Here is a 21,844-nt window from a genome sequence, read left to right as displayed (position 1 = left end):
GCTAACTAAAACAGTAGCATCAAGAGGGTTTTATACTCATCAGTGTTTCAACTGAAGAGTTGTCATTACCATGATCATAAAGCCTGATTTAAAGACCATAACAGATATGCCACTGAAGAGTTGTTCATTAAACATACTCTTAAAGCAGCAATCAAGAATAAAACGGATCAAGTCACAAAAACGGGTGTCACGCAGAGCCGGTTATTTCGAACGGCATTCGTGTCCGCAGGTCGCGCGGGCGACGCATTGGTTCAGAAAATTTTCCTGACCCAGAACCCGATTTTCCACCCCCCCCCTGCGCGCGGGTAGGTGTCCAAGTAAAATGTAACAACAGATTTAATGGAGTCTACTTGTTTCCCTTTATATCCCACTCCTCATTATATCCCCACACCGATGTGGGACACTCACTCACATTCACACATAAATTCTAACAATTAGGTGGTATAATAATAGAATAAAATGAGGCCCGGGAATTTTGTTTGCTTTAGGCCACCAAATTAATTGGGCCGGTCGTGATCCCAATATTAATGAAACATTAGCAACAATCTCAAATACCAACCCCAACTTCTACATACCCGAATGTGGTTACTAACCAAGCTACGAGATTTGTCAACTTTTTTAGTGAGCCAACGTTTGACCCGTATCGTTCTCAAACCCCAAACTACACTAAGTAATGCCAACACTAAAAAATAAGAATCCACCGAACAATCTGACGATCCACCGAACAATGCGGTTTTAGCTCACAGACTGAAAATTACTTAACGTTGGAATGCATTTTTCTAATTAATTATGAATATTGTTTAATTTTGTTTCATATTATATTATGTTATTTTTATTTTATTTGTATTTTGTATTATGTTATTTGTATTTTATACTGTGTTAGTGGGCATGTTAATCCTTACGTAATTAATAGGTGATTTTTCTAATTGATATATACGTTGCAATTATTTTTTCTTTTAACCAAGTTATATGGGACTATTTTGAAACGTGTGATACCTAAAGTATAGATGCGTAGTAAACTAGTAATCATTTAGCTTATTTACTAGTAACTTTACATATATATTAAAAAAAGTAAAATAATATTTAAAACAATCAGTGATTATTAAATAAAAATGACTATGGAAAAAAAGAAGATATATATTTTTAGCTTTGGTTTATAATTCATATAGGTAAGTTATAAAAGTAATAAATTAGTGTAATAAACAACAAATTGATGTGTAAAGTTTAATGTCACAAGTAACAAATATTCTAGTAATTCTTGAGTTTAGACTTCGAAGCTCTTCAAATTGACATCAAGAAAATCGTATCTTTTGTCTGGATTATGTTGTTGATCTAACTTTATCCAACCATTTATCACATGTACTTCTTTGCATTATTTAAACCCTCCCACAATGTATTTTCGAATTCACATTCTAACTGTTTCTTCTTCAGCATTAGTAATCATGTGTTTAGTCAGCGTCCTCCTTGTCATCATACTTGTATCTGTTGGTGTGTTTTTAAACATCAAATTTTCAAGCAACCAACATCCATTACCACCTGGTCCAACTCCTTTGCCATTTATTGGAAACACCATCCAAATGCTTCTAAATAGACCAACTTTCCGATGGATCCATAACCTCATGGACCAGTTTGACACCCATGTCCTTTGCATAAGGTTAGGACTCTCAGCCCATGTCATTGTTGTTTCGTCCCCGGATATAGCATGCGAGTTCCTCAAGAAACAAGATGAGATATTCATTTCTAGGCCTGATATCATGTCAGCCTATTTGACAAGTGATGGATATCTCACCACAATCATGTCCCCGTATGGAGAACAATGGAGAAAGATGAAAAGAATTATAAACCGGGAGATGCTTTCACCGCCGATACTGAAGTGGCTCCAACCTAAACTTGACGAAGAAGCGGATCAATTGCTTAGGTACATATGTAACCAAATAGAGAAACAAGATGCCATCGTCGAAGGAGCATTAATAAATGTTCGTGATGTGAGCCAACATTTCTGTGGGAACTCAATGAGGAACATGATTTTTGGGAAAAGATTCTTTGGGCATGGAATGGAAGACGGAGGACCGGGTGGAGAAGAAACTGAATTTATGACTGCACTTTTTATCATCCTGAAGCATCTTTACGCTTTTTGCATCACTGATTATTTCCCATGGTTAAGAGGAAAGACGGACTTTGATGGCCATGAAAGGAAAATGAGGACGGCAATTGAAGTTGTTCGAAAGTACCAAGATCCATTGGTAGATGAACGTATTCAAATGTGGAACAATGGAGTTAGGAACGAAAAATGTGACATGCTTGATATTCTTATTAAACATGATAATCCAAAGCTTACGCCGGAGGAGATTAAAGCACAAATTATTGTAAGTCTCTCGCCTTCTATTAATTTTTCGCATGTGCATATAGGACCCATGCATTAGATCATTGCAAGAAACATTCAATCAAGAACAAAGGAAAAGAACAAGTGATTAGCCCTAAACATGATTTTGTTTAAATTGAATCAAAGACACACCTAATGGTGGTATAATAGTAAATGCCACAACTACCTAACACCTTCTATTACACAAAGACTCTTTGTCTAAAATGGGTTCGTGGCTCAAATCAACTCAAATAGTCAAATCCGCCATTATTATCACCCGTTGCCTTTTGTCTTCGCAAAGCCGAATCTGAATGGGAATGAACACCATCACTACGCAGTCGCTTTACCTGCCTTGTAACCATTATAATGTTGTTGATGTTGTGTTTTCATCAGAGTTAAATTGTTGTTGTCACTCGGCCTGCCGTGAAGGACGACTAGAAAAGATGGCCGAATGACCCCTTTCCTTCTGTCTCTCTAATTAGTGTGCGCAGGAAAATGATGAATGGGTGTGACGTGTGGTTGGTGCAGGTCTTTGGCAGCGACAGTGATTTTCGAATCTACAACCCGATTAGACTGCCGGCAATGACGATGACAGCCGGCAGATGGTGGTTGTCGGCGGTAGTTGACTGGTATATGTTGTGATGGCAACGAACGACACTTTGCTTTAAATTTAAAAAAAAAAACAATTGTTTTATATAAAAGAGTGAAAATGATAAATTAGTCAACATCACAGGCCGTCTCTTGGATAAGCATAAGAAGTGAAGGCTTTGGGCCTCCAGTTTTATGGGGCCTCAATCTAAATTATAGGTTTGTATTATGGGTTTTTGAAAGTCGATTTTTAGAATTAATAACTCAGTTATTAGCTAGAAGTTAAGGAGAAACGTCACGTACCCATTACCATCATCTATATTCTATAATTCATGGATACTCTTTATAACTATACATAAAAAAAAGCCTCTAACATTTTAGTTAATCTTAGGTCTCAGAACACGTTGAGCCGGCCCTGGTCAATATATTAAAAAGTCATTAAAAGGATATATTTGATATTTTGTTTTTTGTTTGGAAATATATGATATTTAAAAAGTTTATGGTTATATTATGAAATTATCCCCTGTTAATATTAGATAAGGATGGTAAAGTCACAAGTAAAACTACAAACGTTGTAAGATATTCACATAATTGTATTTTGTATTTTATTTGTAGGGTTGAGTTATTCTACAAAGGCCAATAAAAATGAGAAGTGTAAGAAGTCATAATTAATTGACATGTGTCAAGTAGGGACCAAAAGAAAACTTGTATAAAAGTAATAGTACACATATTCTCTCTGCACATGCAATTCACATGTTAATTCTCTCATTATTTTTAAACGTCTATAACTTTTTCATATGATATTTAAAAAGAAATTCACCACAATAACAAACGTCTTTTTATCTTTAATATGAGTATTATTTTGTTATATAAAAATAAAAAAAGATTTACGCCATTGTGTCTTTTTTGCTTATCATTGTGTCTTTTTTCATCATTGTGTCTTTCTGTTTGTCAATGTGTTTTTTCACCATTGTGTCTTTCAACTAATCATTATGTTTTTTTTAAAATAATAATAACACCGTTGTGTAATAATATTTAAATATAATGAAAAATACCAACAACTTATCTAATACATAAAACGCAATGATAAATACATATTACACAATAACCTGAAACGTAAAACGCAATAATGAATACATATAACACAATGACCTGAAACGTAATACACAATGGTAAATACATATAACACTAATAGAGTGGAAACAATATCATTGCAGTTGTATAAATTATTCTCTCATTATTAGTATGATTAAGGCCTAGAATAGATTATTCCTTTGTAATTATATATATACGATTATGTCTAATGAGAAAGGAAGGGATTGTGAATATCTTTCATGGTATCACGAGTCCATCAACCCTAAGCCGCCGCCTCCTTCTTCCGGCCGGCTATCAATCTACGATTCTCTCCTTCCCACCAATTGCTTCCATCTCTAATCTACCATCCTTGTCATGGATCAAAAACTTCACCCTGCTGTCACTGTTTCAAACATAAAGACCTTCATCCCAATCACTTTGGAGATGGAGTCTGCCCAATATACATCTTGGTCTGAACTATTTAAAATACACTGCAAAGCCTTTCAAGTGTATGATCATCTATCCCCTCGCCAAAAACCCACCACTTCATCCTCAAAAGAATCTGATCCCAAAACCGCCCCAAAACCCGATTCCAAATCTGACGAGGATTGGGAACGAATAGACTCCATTGTCCTCCAATGGATATATAGAACAATCTCAAGCGACCTTCTTACCACCATACTCAAGAAAAACACCACCGCCGCTTACGCCTGGTCCACTCTTGCTAACATCTTCCAAGACAACAAGGTTGTTCGTGCCATTCACCTAAACAACAACTTTCCAACATTCGGCTCGACAATTTCTCCAACGCATCTGCCTATTGCCAAAAATTGAAATTACTGGCTGATCAACTTTCAAATGTTGATGCCCCTGTCGATGACACGAAACTGGTGATGCAGTTAATCACCGGACTCAATGAGCAATACGAGTCGTTTGCATCTCTTCTTGCCAACACCAAGCCTTTACCAACCTTCTATGAAGCCCGCTCACAGTTGCTTTATGAAGCAGATCGGAAAGCTCAGTTTGCGGCAGCCGCCACCAACACCGCCCTACTAGCCTCTGCCAAATTGGCATCATCAAATACCCGTAATAACGATTATCGTGGTGACTCCCGTACCAACAATCATACTGATCAAGGCCGTGGTGAGTACCGGTATGACTATTGTGGCCGTGGTCGGCAAAATCGTGGTAGAGGTAGGGGCGAATTAACTGGGGTCGTGGTAGGGGGATCCATAAATAATAATGGGTATCCATTTTCTATGCCCCATGGGTATCCAGGTTATTATCCCACTACTCCTAATTGGGCTGGCCCACACCATAATTGGTCCACTAATCAAAATTGGCCCAGCCCTCCATGCCCTTCATGAACAGTGGTATTCTCGGACCAAGGCCGACTACTCCAGGTCAAGCGCATTTGGCTGCTTACTCTCCAACCGACATAGAACAAGCTCTATACACTATGTCGTTACATCCACCCGACACCTCATATATCATGGACACTGGAGCGACCTCGCACATGACAAATAACCCGGGTAATTTCCAGTCTTTTTTTAATAATAGCATTTCTCATAATATATTAGTTGGTAATGGCACGACGATTCCGGTAACCGGCTACGGCCATCAAACCCTTCCGTCACCTTTCCCTCCCCTTAAACTAAATAATGCTCTTTATGCACCCAAATTAATTAAAAATCTTATTCCGGTTCGTCGCTTAGTTACCGATAATTCGATTTCTATAGAGTTTGACCCCTTTGGTTTTCTTGTGAAGGATTACAAGACTTGGACCCCTATCCTCCGGTGCAACAGCCGCGGTGATCTTTATCCTTTACTGCCATCAATAATATCCTGGCTCAAACCACCAACCACCTTTGCTGCTATTTCTCAGGATATTTGGCATTCCCGCCTTGGTCACCCGGGCCATAATTTATTACATGTTCTAAGACGTTCTTGTGATATTCAGTACCAGAATAATAATAAACATGTTTGTTCTTCATGTGTGTTTGGAAAAAGTACTAGATTACCTTTTGTTGATTCTAGTAATTTCACTTGTTTTCCATTCGATATTATTCATAGTGATCTGTGGACCTCCCCAATATTAAGTACCGCCGGCCATCGGTATTATATTTTATTTTTGGATGATCGCACCAATTTTTATGGACATACCCACTTGCTAAAAAATCACAAGTGTTTTCAGTTTTTTGTACCTTCTACAAGCTACTTGAAACACAATTTGAACGCAAAATAAAAACATTACAATGTGATAACGGCACCGGATACGTCAACAACTCGTTTAAACAATTTTATGCTGCCAAGGGAATGCTTTTCCGTCTCTCATGCCCTCACACTTCTTCCCAAAATGGAAAAGCAGAACGGAAAATCCGTTCAATTAATAATATCAAATGTACACTTTTGGCTCATGCCTCCCACCCACCTATTGGCACCATGCCCTTGACATGACCACATACCTACTCAACATCCTACCTAGTAAACTCCTAAATTTCTCCACTCCAACTCAACTCCTATACAATCGTTCGCCCACGTACGACCATTTACGTGTATTTGCTTGCCTATGTTACCCTTTAACCCCCTCCAACACAATAAACAAACTAGAGAACCGGTCTATTCCATGTGTTTTCCTTGGATACCCCTCAGGCCATCGGGGGTATAAATATCTTAACATTAACACACAACAAATCATTATCTCTAGACATGTCGTTTTTGACGAAACCATTTTTCCTTTCGCTAACCAAACCTCTCCTTTTCCTTCATACGAATTCTTATTCACCCCACCACATCCTCTTTTATGGTCCCACATAAATCCAAATCCTAAACAACCCTTTGAAACTACACCATCATCACCAATACCCTCCATATCCACTTCTAGACACCTCAATTCGTCCCATACCTCATCACCATCCACACCCTACACTCCTACAGCTCACTCTACAACTCCCACCTCAACCCCAACCCACCCACTCCTACATACATCTACTCCCCCTTCACAAACAATTGATTCATCCCTACCTACTGTCTCAAATCCTCCACTTACTCAGTCACCTTTACCTACACCACCACCTCCGCCAAATCGTACGATGCGAACACACGGAATGGACGGTATACACAAACCGAAACAATTCCTAAATCTCAATACCACCACTATCATACCTATTCCCAAAAACCCTATTCATGCCCTTTCTATACCGGAATGGTCGACCACCATGACCAACGAATATAATGCTCTTATTAAAAATGAGACTTGGGAATTAGTCCCACGTCAACCACATATGAATATTATACGTAGCATGTGACTGTTTAAACATAAATTGAATGCTGATGGGAGTCTAGAGAGGTATAAGGCTCGCCTCGTTTGTGACGGTCGTCTATAACAAGTCGGTGTGGATTGTGGGGAAACATTTAGTCCTGTGGTTAAACCCGCCACAATTCGGACTGTTTTGTCCTTTGCTCTGTCTAAATCATGGCCGATACATCAGTTGGATGTGACAAATGCCTTCCTACACGGTAAGCTACATGAAACCGTATATATGTATCAACCATTGGGGTTTAAAGATAAGAGGTTTCCAAATAATGTATGCTCCCTGAAAAAGTCTCTTTACGGTCTCAAACAGGCTCCCCGTGCGTGGTATCAACGGTTCACCGACTACGTTCTCACTTTGGGTTTTAAACAAAGTTGGCGTGACACATCTTTTTTCACATTTCATAATGGGAGTCAAACGGCCTATCTACTTCTTTACGTAGATGACATTCTTTTAGTTACCTCCACTGATGCGTTTCGCAGGAGTCTAATGAAGTGTCTAGCATCCGACTTTTCCATGAAAGACCTTGGGCATTTGAGCTATTTTCTGGGCATCTCCGTTCGAAGAACTGATAATCACATGTTTTTGTCTCAGAAAGTTTATACACAGGATATTATTAAGCGTGTGGGCATGGAATCATGTCGATCGGTTGCCACACCAGTAGACACCAACTGTAAACTCGGTGCCAACTCAGGAACTATTTTCGCGGACCCAACGTTGTATCGTAGCCTAGCCGGTGCTTTGCAATATTTAACATTCACTTGACCCGATATTACCTACGCGGTACAACAGGTATGCATGTATATGCATGCACCCCGGTCGGACCATTGGGATGCGTTAAAAAGAATTATCCGTTACTTACAAGGTACTACAAGATATGGTCTCACACTTGGGCCTTCTTCCTCCCCATCTCTACTTGCCTATACAGATGCGGATTGGGCGGGATGCCTCAATACCCGTCGTTCAACCTCCGGATATTGTGTGTACTTCGGGGACAATCTCATTTCTTGGTCGTCAAAGCGGCAAGCCACTATCTCTCGTTCAAGAGCCGAAGCGGAGTATCGTGGCGTTGCGAACGTGGTGGCAGAAATTTGTTGGCTACGGAACCTTCTGTTGGAGCTTCATCATCCCCTCTCGCGTGCCACTCTTGTCTATTGTGATAACGTGAGTGCTATTTACTTGTCGGGGAATCCAGTTCAACATCAGCGTACAAAGCATATTGAACTTGACATACATTTTGTGCGCGAACAGGTTCAGCGGGGTCGTGTACGGGTTCTACATATTCCCTCTCGGTTTCAGGTTGCAGACATATTCACCAAGGGCTTGCCACGTGCACTATTCGAAGACTTTCGATCCAGTCTAAGCATACGGTCCCCTCCCGCTTCGAATGCGGGGGTATAATAGAATGGAAACAATATCATTGCAGTTGTATAAATTATTCTCTCATTATTAGTATGATTAAGGCCTAGAATAGATTATTCCTTTGTAATTATATATATACGATTATGTCTAATGAGAAAGGAAGGGATTGTGAATATCTTTCAAACACAATGACCTGGAGCGTAAAACACAATGGAATATACATATTACACAATGACTTGAATGTAATACACAATGAACATAATACTATTTTTCTCAACTTAAGTGAATATTGAGCACAACGACTAAAACATAATGATAAGTAGAAAGATAAATGTTGAGCACAAAGACACAATAACAAAAAAAAGACACAATGATGTAATTTTTGTTTTAATTTTTATCTTTAATATGAGTACCAATTGAAAAACACGACTAAAATCTATAACACAATGCATAGAAAAACTCAATTAAAAAACACAATAGACAACCAAATAACTCAATATAGAAAACCCGATCAACTTATTTTTTAATTTTTATATAACAATATGATATTCATATTACAGATAAAAAAACGCTTGTTATTTTGGTAAAAAAAATTCTAAAAAAAATGTCGTATGAAAAAGTTTTAGACGTCTTAAATTAATGGAGGAATTGACATGTGCCTTGCATGTAGAGTGGAAAAGTCCTCATAAGTGGGTTATTACATTCATGTCCTTTTCATCAATTTTATTTTTAAATTAATCTCCACCATACAAATTTAAGATTAATGGATTAGATTACTTCTCACCCTTCTCATTTTTAGTGTCATTTGTATTTTAACTTTACCCTTCATTTGTATAACTATTTATATATCTTATTATTTGTGTTATTTATTATATTACTCCCTCCGTCTCTTTGAAAGTGTCCACATTTCCATTTTAGTTTGTCCCAATACAAATGTCAACTTTCAAACTTTATTAATTAATTTACCCTTAAAATGTAATCATTAAAAGTTTCTTAAATTTGCCTTTTTATATTGTCAATAGCAATACAGTCATTTGATAAGAAAAAAATGCAATCATTCAAACTTTCTTAAATTTTGTGTTTTCAAACCATGACACTTGTAAAGGGACGGAGGGAGTATTATTTTGTTATCAAAATGTTTTTTATTAGTTGTAATTTTTTTTTATTTCGGCATATTTATGAAAAATAATCCCTAAATTGTTAATTATAGTATAAATTCATATGGTAAGTCACTAAAATAATATTAAATTCATTTTTTTCTTGTATTTTTTAACAACTTGTGAATCACACAAGTTCAAACTTAGTAGTATATAAATTTAGAAAAGCGCAGTTAATTGAATAACAAGAATAATGACTAATAGATATATACTAATGATAAACATAGCCTATGTGACAAGAAGGACTAATAGATACTAGCTTAGATAATTGAATAAAAAGAATAATGACTTAATAGATAAATACTAATGAGAAACATTAGCTGTGTGATAAGAATGACTTAAATGCTAATAATAATAATAATAATAATAATAATAATAATAATAAGAGTGAACTGCGTTTTTTGTTTTTACGGTTTGTCTAAATATGCGGTTTTAGTCCAATAGTTTCAAATTTGCGATTTTCGTTCATGTGGTTTCATTTCACTTGCAATAAAACCCGGATTCATTAACTCCGTTAAGTCTGGTCGTGAAACCAATCAATGTGCCTCTCACGTGAGGGGTTTCACCCCCCCCCCCCAATGGGCTTGCAAATTAAGACTGGGTTTTGGGGAGAAAAAGGACAAAACTGCTTCTCACGTGAGGGGTACGCTGATAGGTTTAACGACCAGCCTTAACGGGGTTAATGAATTCGAGTTTAATTGTAAGTGAAATGAAACCACAGGGATGAAAATCACAAATTTGAAACTATTGAACTAAAATAACATATTTGAGCAAACCACATTGACGAAAACCGCAGTTTACTCTAATAATAATATACAAGTTGCTTTCTCTCCACAAGTGAGAGGACATTTACACATTTCAATTTAGTTGGCATGATATTTCTTTTCTAAAGTTAACTTTATGTGTTGTCAAATAAAGGAACTAATGGTGGCAGCAATTGATAATCCATCAAACGCTGTAGAATGGATAATTGGTAACATGATCAATGAACCTATGATTCTAAAAAGAGCCGTTAAAGAGTTGGATTATGTAGTAGGTCGCCAAAGGCTAGTTGTGGAGCAAGACGTACCCCAACTCAATTACATAAAAGCATGTATCAAGGAGGCTTTTAGGTTGCACCCTATTTCATCTTTTCTTCCACCCCATGTTTCAAGAATGGATACTACAATTGCTGGTTACTTCATACCCAAGGGTAGCCATGTAATCATAAATCGATATGGGTTGGGAAGGAATCCAAGTGTGTGGAGTGATCCATTGCGGTTTAACCCAAATCGACATCTACATGGGGATGGTAAACAAGTGGTTCTTTCGGATGATCGACTGAGGTTGATCTCATTTAGCACAGGGAAACGTGGTTGTCCTGGGATAACATTAGGCACAACCATGACTACAATGTTGTTAGCAAGGATGGTTCAAGGGTTCACATGGGAGGCTCCGGGGAGTAAACAATCGATTGAGCTTGTTGATAAGTATGATGATATTTGCTTCGCTAAACCACTGTTGGCAATTGCTAAGCCACGACTGCCTTGGTACATGTACACCCTACATATTGATGAGAAGAAGTACGAGTTTTGAGCAGGTGCATGCGTAACTCATTTATTTTAAATGTTCACTTGTTATCCTTTTTAGACCATAAATGTCACAAATAAAAAGAACATATCATTGTCTCGTATATCTTATAACTTATTAATTTCTTATATATATTTGTATTCTTTTATAAATGTCAAAATTTCCATGAATTGTTCTAAGGATTACTATACACTCCCTGTGATAATGGTGTAGAGGGGGCGGCCTTAGGGCGATAAGAGGGTGATCACCACCGATGGGTGATATTTGGGATGGGGGTTATGTTGAAAACGGGTGGGTTGGTGGGCCCCTCACCTTTTCCAAAAGTCATTTAAAAAATTCTATTTTTCTCTTTACATATACATCAATTTATGACTCACTCTACTACAAAAATCTCAGTCTCCTCTTTAAACTTTTAAATTTATAAATTTTCTCTAGAATGTGGATTTTGATTCATTTTCGACACCTGGTTAAACACGTGACATTTATTACCCGAGTCCGACGTTATTCCAGATTCAGATTCAGAGGATGAAGCGATATTTCCTACGGTTCAAGCTGAGGCTGCTTAGCTCTTAGTCGTGAATTGAGAAAGCTCATGGTCACGAATAAGACGGCATCTTTGGAGGAACAAACAAAATAATAGTGACGACTAATATAGTTGTAATATTTTTATTTAATTTGTTTTTGATGTTTTTAAATTTAATTTAAGCATTGTTATATTTTTGTGTATTGGTTTAAAAAAATAAAAAGAGTTTAAAGCCCCCGGGGCGGCAAACCACAGCGAGACAACATAGCTTTGGGGCTTTAAAGCCCCTAGTGTCAAGGTGTCAAAGATATAGCACTATAGATGTGGTTTATGGTGAAAAGTCTAAGAGCATTCACATTCAATCCATCAACTTTAACCCTATAATTTAACAAAAAAATCACTACCTTTTAAAATTTGCTACTCAATAAAAAAAAACTCCACATCCTACCCTCTATATCTATCTCTATATTCTTGGTATATTATTTTTCTCTTTCTACTCATTTATAATTTTAAACACATACTATTTTGTCTTATTATATTTTTTTCTAAAATGTTTTTAATATTTTTTAGAAAAATCACATTAAACGTTAAACAAGCTTAAGCTCGGCTCAGACTCGTATAATATTTAAAATCAAACATTATAATCAGTATGAGTTTAATTTTTATGCATGTCCCAATTAGCTTCATCCCCAAAAAAGTATTTCATTAAACAAAACTATTATTTAGTTTTTGGTGGATTGTGATACAATACCACTAATGCAATTCAAACTTTATTGGGGCATTATTTTAGGATATTATTTTGACCCTTAATTTGCTTCAATTATTCATTTTTCCTCCACGTATGCTCTCCATTTCTTGCATTATTTCCTGTCATGTAAGGTCTCGTTACCGGTAGCCCTACTTTGGTGTTGGATTTACTCATAAACACAGTTCTACAAATCAGAGTTTATTAAATCTTTACGCGGAATATAAAACTTCAACCATATTATCTTACATAACCTCCAAATCTTGTCTTATAAAACATTTATAGTCATTTAAAACAAAACATAGTCTTTAAAACATCACAACATTTCTTCGAGATGCCAGTATCTTCGATTCCATGCCATGTGTCTTCAATCACGCGAGCTGCCTCAACCTATTTGCCTACGTGCATACTAAAAGTCAGCTACGCTGAGTGAGTTCTAGTTAATCACATAACTTACTTTACATACACATACACGTGCCCAAAGGTACGCATTACATACTTAACCTGTCCATCAATCTTTCATACACATACATAACTAGCCTTACGTTATAAAGAGCATTCGCCCTACATACCTCGGATATTATTAGGGTCCGGTACCCTCCATCCTCGGATATTATTAGGGCCCGGTCACCCTTCATCCTCGGATATTATTAGAGTCCGGTCACCCTTCATCCTCGGATATTATTAGGGTCCGGTACCCTTTCTTCCATACCTCCTTAACATACTTTCTGTATACATAATCGTAAGTTCGCACATACATACATCATTCATTCTTCATCTTATAACGTACATATAACATCAACCATTTCCTGACAGTACATGCAATTCCGAAGATCGTTCATGTACCGACAAGAAATCATTCATACATTTCACATAATACATATATGGCATAAACTTATCACTTAGGATAAGTGTATTAACTAATCACATCGAGTATGCACACAACCCCGAAAACATAACAAGGAATGGGGCTAGAAACTCACCTGAAGTCGGTTACGTTCACCGTTAATGGTTACTCCTTTCTTGAGCTGTGCACGACTAACTGTATAACAATTACACATATCAATTAACTATCACTATCTATATCGCGTTTCTAATTTATTCATAACCCACAACGAACGGGGATCCGGGGGCAGCGCCCCTGGCAGCAGGGTCTAGGGGCGGCAGCCCCTAGCAGGATCCAAGGGGCAGATCCCCTGCCTGGGGTCGAGCTGCCAGGTCAGCTTGGAAAAAATTTATTTCTATTAACTGTCGTAACACATTTTCCATTAGGATTTTAAATCATTATTTAATTCGCTAACTTGAAAGTTAGAGGGCTTCTTTGTAACTAATTCATTCTTTTCTAAGTTCAGGGACCATTCTGTCCATTTGTTAAACTTCTAATTCATTATATTAACGAATTGGCTTATCTTAGCGAACTGGTCCATGTAGCGAATTGAACCCTTTAACGAACTGGTTATTAAGCGAACTGGACCTTATAACGAACTGGTCCTTGACGAATCAGTTCATGGAGCGAATTGGTCCATGTAACGAATTGGACCTTCCAATTCGTCATCTCTTTTAACGAATGACTATAACGAATCAAGGGTGATTCGTTATCTTTTCCCTTAACGAATTGAACACGAACTGAAGCTAGTTCGCTATGCTTTCTTTAACGAATTACTTGGCGAATCGCCCCTAATTTGTTAACGAATTAGGGTTAGGGTTTATCAGAGAATGTCAGGAACATTCCCTGACATCCTTAAATACATGCGCCGCCTTTCCGGCGCCGCCGTGCCTGAAAACCGGGCGGTGGCCGGAAAAACGCGGTTTACCCCATTTTACACCGTTTTTCATCGTTTTTCATCCCGTTCGATCCAGATCTGAGCTAGGGTGACCCCTAAGCTCATCATAGGTTCAGTTTATACCCGATTCCACCCGGATCTCGTGACTTAAACGGTTTAACGGTGTCGGCTGGTCGTTTCGTGACTATATCTAACGGGTTAAGCTCATAAAATATTAAACTATCATTACCTCGGGTCGGTAATCGGTTTCCTTCTTGGTCTTGGCTTAGGCAAGGAGAGAACTAGAGAGAGATCTTAAGTGTGTGTTTTGGTGGTGTATGGAATATGTGAGAAATGAATGATTAAATGGATAACTAAGGCTTATATAATTATGGATCATGGGCTTAAGCCCATGGTCTTTCCTTCTTTCCCTTATAACCCATGTCCATAACCCATATCCATTTAACCCAACACTAGCCCGACTCATAATAATTCGTATTTTCATTTATTTACCGAAACTAGAAAACGGGATGCTACATGTCAGTTCCTTTTACATAGGGATGTAAAAGAAACCTGAACCCGATGGGAAAACCCGAAACCCGACATAAATGGGACGGGTAATACCCGACCCATTAGGGTTTGGGACGGGTTTGGGATTAGTTTTAAAATTTTTGGCAGGTTTGGGACGGGTTTGGGATTTCTAATATACCCGATTACCCGACCCGATTACCCGATAACATAAACTCATTTACCCGATTATATACCCGATGTACCGGATATAGATAATTATATTATAAATATACTATATTCCAAATAAGTATTTGTTGAAACTTGGTTATGTTAACTATTTGAGATATTTTATCTTTATGGTAACCATATTTGTAATCAATTAGTTATATTTTGTCAAAACCCGGCTAGCCGACGGGTATTTTATCAAAACCCGATATGAAACCTGAAACCTTATCGGAAAACCCGAAACCCGAAGAGTAATTACCCGGCGGGTTTGGGACGGGTTTGGGATGGACTTTAATAACCGGGAATGGGTTTGAGAATACCTAAACCCGACCCATTGTCATCCTTACTTTTACAATGCTACTGAACCTGTATTTATTTGCCTACTGTATCATTGAAAAGTGAAGGAGAAATATTACAAACAAAATAATATTGTTGACACTTGTTTAGAAACTTTGAATAAGTTCAATTTATTATGTTACTTCCATTCTGAATTTCGTTATTATTACTTCACTAAATGAATAGGTACAAACCATTGCTGCAATTCAATATCAATGTGACAAATCACAATAACAATTGCAATTTAAAAACATTAAGTGCTGCAAATGACATTAACCAGTGATGTAATTCAAACCAAGAAATCACAGGAACAAATGTCACACCCCAACCTAAGGTGAAAATGTCGAGGCGTGAGCTAATTGCTCACAGTTCTCAAGGTACTATCATGCAATAATTAAAATGACAATATCTATTAGTTAAATTCAAATACTCCAACAAAATCCAAATAAGTAAAATACATCATCCATAATTAAAACAAATAAGACAATAGATAGTTTAATTCGAACTAAATATTGATATCTCTTCTCTAGCATAATAAACCTTAAGTTTCTTCAATAGATCCTGATCAATCAAATCATACGGTGACCTACATATGCGTTAAAAATACAAATAATTTGGTCAACACGAGGTTGAGTGTGTAAAACACCAGTTAAGTGAAATTTATAATGAATAATGATAAATGCAAACTGTTTTATGTGAGATAGGCAATTTAACCAAATGAGCAATTAAATAAGTTGTCGGTAAAACCGTTGCCTTGTGAAGTGGGCATTGGCTACTACGACTGTCACACCCTGCCATGGGGGTCTGGTCGTTTTATGCCATGGGGGTCTGGTCGTTTTATGGACAAATTGGTACCAATGTAAGTAGCGGAATGTCATTAACAAATGTACATAAGTTAACAAGGTCACATGTCGAGTTAGTTTTCGAGCTAGTTTCCACTTAAACAGGTTACAAAGTGAAGGTCTAAAAGGTTTTCGTCACACGGTTTAATGTTATTTCTTGGGGCTAATTTGTACCAAGTTTAAGGACATAAACAAACATGTTTAACTACTGGAATTTATGTTATATGTATAGAAGTTAATATGGTCACATATCGGCTTTGATTTCAAGCTAATTCACCCTTAAACGAGTTACCAAAAGACCATGAGCTTGGCCACAATTTTTGGGGCTGCACCTTATAATTTCAAACCTGTTACATTCTCAGCATATTATGGAAATATTAACAAATTTTATTGGTTTGGTTCACGGCCCGTTAGTGTGGTCGGTTTATTAGTTAAAGGTTTTAACTTCATGGTTATGTTATGCCCGATTTTAACACGTTCTTTTAGGTTACATATTAATAGGTTTTCTTTCAGTTTACTGGTTGAGTTTCACACAGGTTTAACACGGATTCAAATCTTATAATCAACACAATTACAAAACAAATACGGGTGCCATACCTCTTAACTCTTTAGGGTTTCACGTGTATGATAGAACTCCAGTTCTCGAACTGAATTCCGCGAACAAATAGAGAGCTTCGGGGTTGGATTTCTTGGTGTTCTTGGACTGACCCGGAAGTAACAAAACAGAAAGTTATGGGGCTGTTTTGGTTCAGGTTAATATAACCAACAAGAGATAGATTCAAGATTGAATGGAGCATGTATAGAACAAGTATTTACCAGGATTTCCTTTGTGGTTTGCTGGTTCGGTTCTTCCAGAAAGAGAGAGCAGAGAGTTGCATATTATTTCAATGTGAAGAACACAATATTGATATAAAGAGGAATTAAGAGAGATGGAGAAGATTTCCTGTAGTAGGGAATTTGCATGAAGATTGATCGGGGATGGAGGCTGACATTGGAGGTAATTAGGGTAGAGATGGTCGAGAATTTTGATAGGGGAGCAGGGATTTTTATATGATTTGGAGATCTTATAATATCTTATGCAGTATTTATTATTTTGTTATTTTATAAACTTATTAATTATTTTATATAATTTGGATATGAAGCAGTTTTTATCTAAAGCCATAGGGTTTATATGTTGCACGTAAATACAATACATGCCATAATTCTCGTTTATCGATTTTTATTTCGTTTGGTTTGGTGACCGGACGGTAATATAAGAAATTGCTTGATGTTTGGATTATATTTTGGATACTCAGGAAAATTAACTAGTTATGGAATGACTCGTATAATTTGTGAAGTTATTGGGTTCGATTCCTTCTGGGCTAAATGACTCTCGGTTTCGTTTGATTAATTTGGGTCGATCCCGTGTTATAAAACATGATATTATCATGGGGCTTACCCCTATCTCTATTGGTTTCAACATAATTCTTGGGTCGATCCAATTAGTTATTATCTCCTCGGTTTGGGCCAACCCGATTAATGTGCAGTTCGCTCCGACTATTCGACCAACTTCACACTTGGCCTCTAACGATAAGTCTTCTTAAAAAAAATTTATATCCCTATTTTTAGGGTTGTTACAACGACATTCGTATGATCATACTATTTATGAAGTTATGATGGAGCTCTTTGAATGTGAATCAAATAGAGCAAATAATCAAATAACACGTTAGACATAAATTGGTATACAAACATGATTTACTTTTGCAATTTGGATATTATATAATAATAAAATATCTAGTAACACATATGTCCCAAAACAATTGAAAATGAGTAAAAGAGGGGAGTGAGATACTCACCTAATCGGATGAGCAAAAGATAATAATATGATAAGAATGGTAACAGTAGATCAAGCTCTGACGAGATAGCCTAATAAAGATTGAGTGCAGAAAAATAAATATAATTAATTGACGGTTTGAAAGAGAGTTGAGAATTTTGATGGTTAGTTATTATAACAAAAGGATTACTTTGATTTATTTATTATTTTATAGATTTTTAACATGTAACATACTTTAATTAATATATTTAATATTATAAATAAAATTTATTATGTAAAGTACATATTAACTTTATATGTATAAAAAGTTAATTTAATCATTTAGATAACATTAATATATTTATAACCAATTTTTATTCATATAACTCTTTAATATTTAGATTTAAACAAATTATATTATCTTTATGTATATACACATATATATACGTATATGCACATACATATATAGGGTTTTTAACAAAGATGTGAAAAACAACATGTAATCTTGTCGGCTTTTATAAAATATAATTTATTATTGTTATTATTCATTAAAATTTATTAAAATAACAAAAAATACTAAAAGTAATACAAAAAAAGGACGGCCTCGGTTCGAACCCGCGACTAGTCGTCCACCAAGTTCTAACTAGGGGTGCACCAGCCAACTAGGCTGGTGGCTAACATGGTTATAACCCATAAACTATTTAATATATATTAATAGAAAGTGAGGCCCTAATTCCTACAAACCCTAGAATTAACAATTGAGTAAATCTGTTATTGTTAATCGAATCTATGTTAGGGTTGTTAATTGACCAAAGACGAGTACAATACAGTAAGCAATTGCCTTGAAATATAATTTATGATGGGTCAATTATGAATAACAGAGAACGGCTAAACGAGTTAATGAACGAACATGCAAACGATGATGGTAATTCAATTAAGTAGAGGGGTTATATCGGCGAGGGTTTGGTGATTATAATTGTGTGTTTAATTGTATTATTACATTCGTTATCTTGTATAACACGATTTATTTAGGGTAGGCTAGTATATTAGGAAGAATTGATCAATTTTGATCGATTTAACCAAATTAGAACGTCGGTGAGGTCGCAATTGGAATGTATAACACACGATTTGATTCAATTACCATATTAGTTACGAGAATTGAGGTCCAAGCCACAAATTTGTGTAAATGGGTTCGCTAATCAGGTCTGGGGTGTGGGTTTGGATCAGGTTAAACAGATTTAAGGGTTACGATATACAAAATTTGCACTTTGGTCCCTGAAGTATGAGGAGGGAAACATATTTGGGTAAAAGCTTAGTTTAGGGTTAAATTTGCCACATCTTGAAAGTTATGTATATATATATTAAATAAATACTTAACAATAATATTATAATAATTAAATAATTCAATAAATGCAGTATGTTTATTGATACTTACTACTGGCTCGTATAATTTTTTGAGGCTCTCCGTTGAGGTGCTTTCACCAATGCGTATGTATTCATACATAAAATTATGGTAACCCCATAAGCCATCATTCTAAGTGCCGGTTATGTTTTGCATGGAAGTTAGACCGAGCCTTCCCACATGATCTCTTCTTTGGACAAAGTATGGCTCATGAAGCCACTACCTCATTTAGAATACAGAGAAATAAAGGAAGGCACATACGAAATCTCTTTTGACATAGATCTGAAGGATATATTGGATTTTCTGCAAAACAATCGCGATATAGATGCCGATGTCCTTGAATATGATTACGTCGAATAAATTTACGATGCTTGCGAACGCACTGTCCTTCGATATCCTCATTAAGATTAACATCACTATCATCTTCAGAAGTCATGCATGTCAACAGTTTGCGAAAGAATGTGCGAGGCATGTTATCAAACATGCAATTAACTCAACATGTCAAAATACACATAAATTTTATCAACGGTAAAGATGAAATATGTAGGCAAAATTATATAACTTTTTATTTGTAATTCACAAATAAAGAATACACAAATAACCAATTTAATGTTACTTTTATTTGTAGTTTACAAATAAAGAATAAAAAGAATATGCACCACTATTTTCAGGTTACCTTTATTTTTGTGTTATCAAATGTTATCCTACTTCTATTTTGCTTGTTACAGATTATCATTAATTTGTATGTTAGAAGTACTAGGTATCAACATCCTAGATGAATGTGGTGTTATATGTTACTGGTTCAAACAAATATACAGAATCCAACTCATTTCTGCTTGTCCGGGTATGGATTAAGGATTATGTTGATTATTAGGTAGCGTCTGGTATGAATGAATGACAGGGGGGTGAAATGATTCATTACGTGGGAATGAAGAAAGTGGTGTTTGTTTGCTCAATGGAATGGAATCATCCATTACACATGGAATCCCATTCCATCAAAACCATTCCTTCTCACCCTCACTTCTTTTTTTTTCATTTCATTCCTCCCTCACTCTACTTTCTCAACACCACTACCACCTAACAACAACCACCACTACCATCGCCACCACCACCACCTGACCACCACCGCCACCGTCGCCGTCGCCACCACCACCACCACCTTACCACCAGTTCTGTCACCGCCACCTGACCATAACCGCCACCACCACTTTCGCTACCTGACCACCACCTTTGTCGCCGCCACCCTACCATCGCCATCACTACCAATGCTACCACTGCCAACCCCACCACCTCAACACCCCGCCTGACCGCCACCACCACCATTTTTGTCGCTCGAGCTACCACCACCTTCGTCACCATTTCATTTTTTTTAAGTAAAAGATATATATATATATATATATATATATATTGGAATAGAAATATTTTTATTATTTTTATTTCATTTCTATAATATTTTTTGGATACCAAACAACATAAAGTAATTACTCATTTTATTCCCATAGTTTACCAAACAAGACAAAGGAACGGTGATGATCCATTTCATTCCCTTGTTCATTCCATTCCTTCTCTTATTACATTCCCTCTTCATTCCATAATTTCCAACCAAACATACCCTTAGTCTATTAAAGTTTAATCAGATTAGATGCATGTTGGTTGAAGTTTGCTAGTGGGCATATACAAGCATATAGCAAAGATATTGAGACTAAAAATGGAAGTGTATAACAGAGCTACACACTTTTCCTTTCAAATAAGAAGTATGAAATATGAGGATTATATACATGCATACAAGTCAGGGATGAGCAAATTCGGTACTGGTATCGATTGGTTCTGGTACCGATTTGGTATCGTCAGTTCCGGCATTTCTCAAGTTTTACCTTCAATACCGGTGCCGAACCAAATACTTCGGTACTGGTACCAATAATTTGCTATTCTCGGAATCAGGATTTTCGGTACCCGTACGGTACCGATCTCATCCCTAATAAAAGTTATATAGAAGATTAGCAAGGATAGGATTGGATGTTTAATAGATGCATTTTATATCTCTTACTAATCAGGCGTTCTATTTATTTTAGACTTGTTAATTTTCAATACCTAGATTGCTTTTCATTGTTACAGAGATTATATCCAATGCGCTAATTATATGTCCCATCAACATCTACCATAATTTCCTATTCAATCGTAGTTTAGTTTCTTTTTTTGTTGATTCATAAGTGGTGGTGTATCCCTTCAGTAACAACACAAAAGGAACCTACTAATTAGGTGCCTTAAAACTAGCCGTTT

General features: G+C 36.4%; 1 protein-coding gene across 1 annotated transcript; it reads left to right on the top strand.

The window, feature by feature from the left end:
• Positions 1 to 1,440: 1,440 nt before the first annotated feature.
• Positions 1,441 to 11,486, top strand: LOC143612900 (isoleucine N-monooxygenase 1-like). Its single transcript, XM_077086758.1, has 2 exons — positions 1,441 to 2,366; positions 10,776 to 11,486. The coding sequence occupies exons 1-2, from the start codon at positions 1,443 to 1,445 to the stop codon at positions 11,430 to 11,432; spliced, it is 1,581 nt and encodes a 526-aa protein (XP_076942873.1). The 5' UTR covers positions 1,441 to 1,442; the 3' UTR covers positions 11,433 to 11,486.
• Positions 11,487 to 21,844: the final 10,358 nt, after the last annotated feature.

Source organism: Bidens hawaiensis, unplaced genomic scaffold, assembly GCF_021521415.1.
Source record: "Bidens hawaiensis isolate Kalapana, Puna unplaced genomic scaffold, B.hawaiensis_p1.1 tig00036011_1, whole genome shotgun sequence".
In the NCBI taxonomy this organism is placed as follows: Eukaryota; Viridiplantae; Streptophyta; class Magnoliopsida; order Asterales; family Asteraceae; genus Bidens; species Bidens hawaiensis.
Note: the sequence above shows the minus strand (reverse complement) of the source record. Positions and strands in the feature narration are given on the sequence as shown.

Coding starts and splice junctions, on each gene's coding strand:
- LOC143612900 (XM_077086758.1), top strand. CDS start 1,443: ATGTGTTTAGTCAGCGTCCTCCTTGTCATCATACTTGTATCTGTTGGT. Junction 2,367..10,775: donor AGATTAAAGCACAAATTATT/GTAAGTCTCTCG, acceptor TGTCAAATAAAG/GAACTAATGGTGGCAGCAAT.